Source organism: Limulus polyphemus, unplaced genomic scaffold (genome assembly GCF_000517525.1).
Source record: "Limulus polyphemus unplaced genomic scaffold, Limulus_polyphemus-2.1.2 Scaffold144, whole genome shotgun sequence".
Taxonomy (NCBI): domain Eukaryota; kingdom Metazoa; phylum Arthropoda; class Merostomata; order Xiphosura; family Limulidae; genus Limulus; species Limulus polyphemus.
Window position 1 is genome coordinate 565965 of NW_013665754.1, and position 7860 is coordinate 573824.

At 37.5% G+C, this 7860-nt stretch overlaps 1 protein-coding gene across 2 annotated transcripts in view; it reads right to left on the reverse strand.

The window, feature by feature from the left end:
- The window catches only part of LOC106475057 (nuclear pore complex protein Nup93-like), a 57947-nt gene that overhangs the window by 30258 nt on the left and 19829 nt on the right, over positions 1–7860 (reverse strand). For both annotated transcript variants that reach the window (XM_013935758.2, XM_022380288.1), the window contains exon 13: positions 890–1080. In XM_013935758.2, the coding sequence (XP_013791212.1) occupies positions 890–1080 (191 nt within the window). The remainder of the gene's footprint in view (positions 1–889; positions 1081–7860) is intronic.

A 7860-nucleotide genomic window follows, 5' to 3' on the forward strand; every position in this document is an offset into this window, starting at 1 on the left:
TTTAAATGCAAAAGAATATAAAAAATCACAAACTCTTCATTTCAAAGTGCTAAGCCTAATTAATGTAAAGACCCTGCACTCGCCACTCGATAGCTCTTAACCCTAACAATTGGGGATCAACTTCTTTCCTAAAAAATATATCTATTCTGAGTTAATTTTTCAATATAATGATTAATATAAACAGATATACCATGCAGCATGACTTAAGCTACTATAGAAAAATAATAAAAGTCATGTACATTCCGTGCAGTTTTTCCAGAAGCAAGTTTTCTAACGCTTATAGAAAAGTACTATTGGTCAATACTAAGAACAACCTCTACATAAAATTGCAGTTACTATAATAAGCACCACCCACATTCATACTGTAAAATCCAGAGAACAACGTTTTGTCACGTGCTTTGCTTATCATCCTATGATTTGTCAAACGTGAAATACAGCGATTGGAATAACATGGTACTGAAATTGACACCTTCGACTAGGATTGGCTAAAAGTTTTACAACTGAGGTTTAACACGCCCAGACGCTGTTTTATAAAGAAAACAGACTAGTAAAAGGTTTAGATACCAATCAGATAGATGGAAGGCCCAGTGCTGAAGTGGAAGGAAAATTTAAAAAAGTTTTTTTAATTTTCTTCTTAGAGGGTGCATATTTACAGTCTCAAACATATTTTAGGATTTTTTTTCATTAAATTCCTCTTTAAAATTCATTAAATAATACAATTTTGTATGGCAGGTAATGGGTTAAATATACACTCATGTCAAAATATGAGTTTTAAAGTAAAACTAGCAGATGAATTATTTTGAATAATTAAAAAAAAACACGAAAAAAACAACAACAAAAGGTTGAATAATAAAGCTGTAAAACTAAACATTTATATTTTCAGTCATACCATATTCTTCAAGCAACATTGTCTGAAAACGAGAGAGCGTCATCCTGTCTTGCTGCAATGCTACTGTGTCTTCTTCTTCTTCCTCAGGTCTAAGCTGACAAATTCTTAGCCATAGATAGTCATCAGTTTTAGTAGCAACCTCTGAATGATCATCAGTGATGTCACAACACCCAAGAATACAATAAACAGCCCTAATAAACATAAACAATACACATATCATCAAATGAATTTACATTTATTATATTTTTAGTATGTGAAATTATTTTTCTGAATAAGTTATTTGTATAATTTCAATTACAGCATCACATACAAAAGCCAAAAAATTTGTATTTGTGGCTGAAATTAATCCTTAACCCTCATGCTATGGGTAGGTCAGAACTTTTTTTAAAAAGTTACATTCAAAATTTAATTAAATTACTTTATTATCAATGTATATAAATAAATTTGGCATCAAAATATAGCTAATAAATCTAATAATAATATTAATATTGTGTTTTAATTTCGCAATTTTAAAATGAAATATTTAAGTAAATTATCAATCTTTCCTTGTATGTGTATCATAACATTTGTTCACTACAACTTGTCCAATTTTTATTTTTTCATTACTCCTCTCCAATGTCCTGAGTTTACTGTAAATTACTCCTTACAGTATAGATATTACTAAAGCATAGCCAAATTTTTATAGCTATCAATCTTCTTTGTTTATGGAGATATAAACTAGAAAGACAGACCTGCTTGCCATGACCACCTATCATATCTTCTCTTTTACAAAATGTCAATTACTATCTCCAACATTTTCTATTACATCATTTATAACCAATAGAAACACAATTTTTTTAATTTACCAAATGACGTATAATGCTACCTTGTTCTAAGAAGAGATTTTTAATTAGCAAACCTACAAATTGGAAGTTGCTATTGCTGAGTTCAGATAAAGTAGCTAAGTTTGGTTTGGTTTGAATTTCGTGCAAAGCTACAAGAGGGCTTATCTGCGCTAGCCATCCCTAATTTAGAAGTGAAAGACTAGAGGGAAGGCAGCTAGTCATCACCACCCGCTGCCAACTCTTGGACTACTCTTTTACCAACAAATAATGGGATTGACTGTAACATTATAACACCCACAAAGATGAAAAGGCAAGCATGTTTGGTGGGACAAGGATTCGAACCCGTGACCCACAGATTGCAAGTCAAGCATCCTAACAACCGGGCCAAAGTAGCTAATGGAATTGTTTTAAGGTAATTATACTTTAGTTAGAATGCCAGTTAAATAATGCTTTGTGCATGTTGTTATTTTGTGTTCTTAACCCTCATGCTACAGGTAGGTCGCACCATTTTTAGTTATATTCGCAATTTAATTAAACTACTTTATTATCAACGGATATGAATAAAATTGACACTAAAACATAGTTAATAAATGATTATGTATGTTTTAATTTCTTATTATTTTGTGTTCTTAAAGGCATATTTGAAATAAAAATAATTTAATAAACTGGTACCATCACTACAAAAAAATAAGCTTAAGTTTCATTAATGGGGTGATGGCAAAAAACAAGAGGCAAACATAAGTACTAAATGTTAACGTTTTCCTAAAGTGAAAATGTATTTCAGATAGATACTTACCTCCCATCACAAAAAGCTTTCTCCATTTATACTGCTCTCTATCGGCACAAATTTCTGCATACTGACATGCAAATGACTATGCAGCATATATCCACCAATAGGAGTGTGATACTACCCCTATTGTAAATAGTGCCCTCTAATATTGCATGTTAACCACTTCAAGATTGGTCAGATCAAACCAAACCACACTGGAAGTGGTGAGAATGGGTGGGAAATGTAAGCAGATGTAAGTATCAATTGCAAATACACTTTCATCTTAGGAAAATGTTAACTTCTGATATGATATTTTACCTCCTCTCACAAAAAGCTAGAATTCCACACTGAACTGGTGGAGAGCCAGTGAGAAGATGATTCCCCTTTTAGGAAGCACCTGAAGGAAAACCTGGGGTGTGAGAAGGAATTAAAAACAACACACCTTTGGGAGACCATGCCACTTCTGAGCCAGATATACTTTTTGCCCTTTAAAAAGGGCAGAAATAAGGAGGAACATAAAGAAAAAACATAGAAATAAGGGGACCCCTGGTGTAGAGTGGCTAGAGCATGACAGGACGTAAATGGGAGTTCGACCCCAACCAACACCTGGTAGCATCTGGAATTGTACATCAGGTCTTCAGTAGGAAGAGTCCTCTGTTTTTCACCTCAAAAATGGGTACCAGCAGGGAAGAGGAATTTCTGTACCAAGAATCTGCCTCTGCATGCATCCACCTCCAACATAAACAACACCAGAAACTGTCAATCGGCAGAAGGTGGATAGCCCAGGTAGGTGATCCTCTCCAGTCCAAAACCTGTTGGCATTGGGAATTTTTTGTCCAGTCTGCATTAGGAGGAAGGTACCCAGCCTTACATATTCGGAAATTCATGTGTCTCAACCAACTACAACCAACACCAAATCCACCTGGAACTGACATCAAGCAGACAACAGGAAGAGGGACTGCTATATGGGGTTGCATCTCCAGTCCAAAATCTGGTGTTATCAGGAATTCATCATCCAGTCCACGTTAGGAGGAGAATAACATCCACACACATGGTAGGACTTATGTGACTGGTCTGGCTCTAACCAACACCTGATTGCCTGGAACCAATATCAGTTGGATAGTAGGAAAGAGGGTGACTCAGCCAGAGGGGCAAACTGCAATATATGGATGAATGCTACATCCAACACTGGGTGGCATCTGGAATGATACATCAGGTCTGTGGTAGGAGGGTGTCACACCATCTACACCTGCAGAATGCCACCACCCTACTCTAAACTTAGTGTCATCGTGCATACTCAGAAGAACAAGCCTCTATGGTCTACTGCCCCAGCAGCTAGGAACTGTTAAATAGAAAGGACTCCCATACTCCACTAGAAGAAGGAGGGAAAATGTGTGGAGGATTACAGCACCGGAGATAGTGCAATGGGTGACTGCAATCCCTAATTTTTAAAAGCAGAGTGATCACATTGATGGAGTCAATCAACCAACATCTGGTAACACAACAGATCATCAGAGATGGGCAGTAATCTCTGTCTGCTTTACTCGTGTTAGTCCATGAGCATACAGCCTTGGATGAACATCTTTATGAAGCAAAAAGTCACCAGATACAATTACTAGCAGTCCAACACAGCACCCATCTCAATGATATACTATATTGAAGCAGAGAGGACACAACTTGACAGATTCGATCAACCAACACTAGGCAGCACCTGCAATTGTACATCAGGTATGTGGTAGGAAGAGCATTCGCCATCACAGTCATCCAGCATGTATATGATCACAAGTTGTACAGTGCAGATTTAAGACATTTAACACTCACCATTGAGCAGGATCCAAGTATGCGATAAAGACCCCTGTAAAGAAACAAAAAATGAATGGAGTACCTACCATGCACAGACACAAATGACAAAACTGATGATGTTCCCCAAGGGAAGATGGAAAAGTGCAGCCAAGAACATGATAAGGTGATTGATCCAAATGGAAGGAAACATGAAAAGGTGACAATCATAAGAAGAAAGGGAAGAAAAACCCCAGGCAAATTCAACATGGAAGGGAAACGGGTAAAAGGTCACAGGAGAGGTGAGTATTTCATGGAAGAAAACAAACACTCGGAAACCATGGAAGGGAGCAGTACAATGTGTCATATACCATCAAAGAGTCCTGACCAGGAAAAGGAAGCAGGTGGGATCAGAATGGTCACAAAAGTGGAAAAAGGAGGGAAGGGAGAAGTACCTTCTTGAGCAGCTGAAGTCTTGGGCATAAAGGAATGATCAGGAAAAAAGTGAATGAGGTAAGTCAAAGACAAAAGGTCCAATGGAGGATGGGGGAAAAAACAAGGAGGACCACATAGAGGTGCTAATTCAGAAGGGAAGCAGGGTGAGGAGGACAGGAAAATGGAAGGAATGAACCACATGGATAACAGTGGCAACTGGAAAACACAAGCAAAGTTCGTAAACGAAAAAGTGGTAGATAATGTTACCCTATAGCCCATACGTAACCAGCAGCATAACACTACACAGAATGATCTGAAGTAAAGGTATAGACGATTAGGAGGATATGTATATAGGTACCAACCTGACCAATCAAGACTGAGAGCATCAGCAGCTCATGCTAGAGGATGAGGGACAACAGATCAAAAATGGGGAAGTAGTGTATTGGGAAGAATGGCAAAATGTTCAAATTTGGGATACTCCAAAGAACACACAAAACCTGAAAAATGGGTAGATCCAAAAACCAAACTGCAGGAAGAATCTTGTCAGGACAGGATAACCGATCTGCAATCAGATTCATGATAGCAATGGGCCCAACACAGAAGATCAAATGTGAGAAAACAAGTGTCAAGATACCCCCCCAAACCAGAATAAGAAGTATCCGTGAGTGGTGACATTTTGGACAAGGAGGAGTAAGAAGACCACCAACAGTAGTATTGTTCCGATCCAACTAGTCAAAGTTGGTCTGTAAGGGAGGGGGAGAGTGAGAGGGGGGATCAACGAGGTCCCAAACAAGGCTACATAGGTAAATTAAAACCCATTGATGATGACACGTGAGAGTGTGACAAAGAGCAAAGAGGGCTTTGAGAGAAGCCCATGTTCCCAAAAGAGAGACAGCTTCCCACACAGCTTGCAACTGAAATGTAACAGGTAGGGCCTGACAGAGAAGGGAATGGGAAAATACCCCAAGATCAACCATAAAATTTATGGGGATGAGGAAAAATTGCTCCACTTTAACAAGTCAACCTACCATGACAGTGTCTTGGAGAAGAAACTGAGGATGTAGGACTGAGTCATCTTGTGAGGAGGCAAGAAGCAGCCGTACGTTCATAGAAAGATGGAAATGAAAGCTCCTTGAATGAAACAGTGGACAAGAAAAAAAAAGGTGGGGGTTGAATGGAAGTAGAGGACCAGACTTACTAAAATGACTTTCAGAACCCATGGATTGACCACCAAACGTGGACAAATTGAAGGAGTCTGGTCCCACCAGCCCTGAGCCAAGAAGGTTGGTCAGAATCAGATAAATATGGGAAAAAGTAATCAAATTATCAGGATCCGATTCTCATAAAGAAAGTAGTGACACAAAATGCTTCAAGTCCAAATAAGGGAAGTTAGAGTGATGATAAACAAAAGCATCCACAGTACATGGGAGTCAAGACATACCGACCCCGAATGCAAATGCTCCCCAAAATGACTCACATAAACCCCAATATCTAGAGAAGGAGGAAACACTAACATTATGACCCAAAGTCTAGTCCCCGAGAAGAGCAGAGGTGGAACATAGAAAAATGAGAGTTAAGGACAGAACATAACATACCTGAAAATTCAAATCCATCAAAGGAAAGAGGACTGGGCAAGTCCCCCAAAATGACATGTGACTGACAGGCATACTCAGGAGGGGAAGAAAGCTGTCCAAATCCAAAACTTCCTGACCACTTAAAACCATGATATGACAATCGTCAGTTTCTTACATGAAATTGATCAACTCCTGATGGACCAGAGCTGTCACTTCTTGGGCCGAGAATCAGGGTTTTGAACCCTTGGACGCAGTCAGTAATTCTGCTGCAGCAGTTCTAGTCATGACCATGTGAAACTGCAAGTGCATAACTTATGAAATTGAAAGATTATAAAAGATAAAGTAATTCGCAACTTTCCACAAAAGAGAATGAAAATGGTAAAGAAGAATGTAATTAAAACAGAAAAACTACAAAAGTAAAAACTTTTGGATAAGTGAATCAAACTGCGAGCAAAAACATCTATTCAATAGGACTGCCAATTGAGAAATGGTTAACATGTGCAAGATTAGAAAGGGTGTTAGTTAAGATAGGGGTAGTGTCACACTCCTATTGATGGAGGGTTGCTGTATAATTATTTGTATGTCATTATGCAGAAATAAGAGGAAGTATCAAGGCTAGTGGCAAGCGAAAAATTTGTTCTGATAGAAGGCAGTATAAGTCGAGTAAACATTTAGTGATTGGAGGTAAGTTATCGTACATGAATTATTATGTTTTTACGTATATTTTTATTTATTATTATAACAGTAACTACAATGTAAAAGTTAGAAACTTATTAGGTTAGATAACAAAAAATAATAAAAAAAGTTCTCCATGATGTATGCTCCCAAGCAGCTTATGCATTATGTCATTTAATATTGTAACTTTAGATACACATTTACCTTAGATTTACAGCTTGTTATCAAAGGCTTATCAGATAGACAAAGTTCAAAGAGAAATAAAATTAAATAAAAACAAATGTAAACAGTTACAAGTCTTCAGCTGTTTAGGATAAAGAACTGTAATCTTTTGTTACAGTCATTCTAGAAAGAGACAAGAGTAATTTAGATTTATTTCACATTATTTTGTGGTGGCTACAAGGTCAGTCACATCAACTGAGTTTGTATAGAGTTAGAGTAGAGAAAATAACAGATTGAAAAAAACAATTGATATATATATTTAGAAGATTTTAGAGGTTACGCAAAGGAATTTGGAAAACTGTTAGTTGCAAAAAAGCATTTTTCACATTAACTCTCTCTACACAGGCTTGGTCAAATTGACCAATCACATGACCACTTTGTACTAGTTTATATTCGTTATACAGAGACATCTTAAAAGTAAACAGACACCATGACTTTTTTCAATAGTCATATATCTCACATTATCAACTTGACAAAAATGTTACAAATGTGCATCAGTACTTAGTCTATTTTCCACTAGCATTTTTCAGTGCTTTGACTTGTTCTGGCATGGAATCAATGAGTTCTGCCATTTTCTCCTGTATGATGTTAACCCAGGTTGCATGCGAAACATCAAGTAGCTCTCCACGGGTCGCTGGTTTTCTGGAACTTTTTCTCACCGCTTGAGCAAGTATGGCCCAGACATGCTCAATG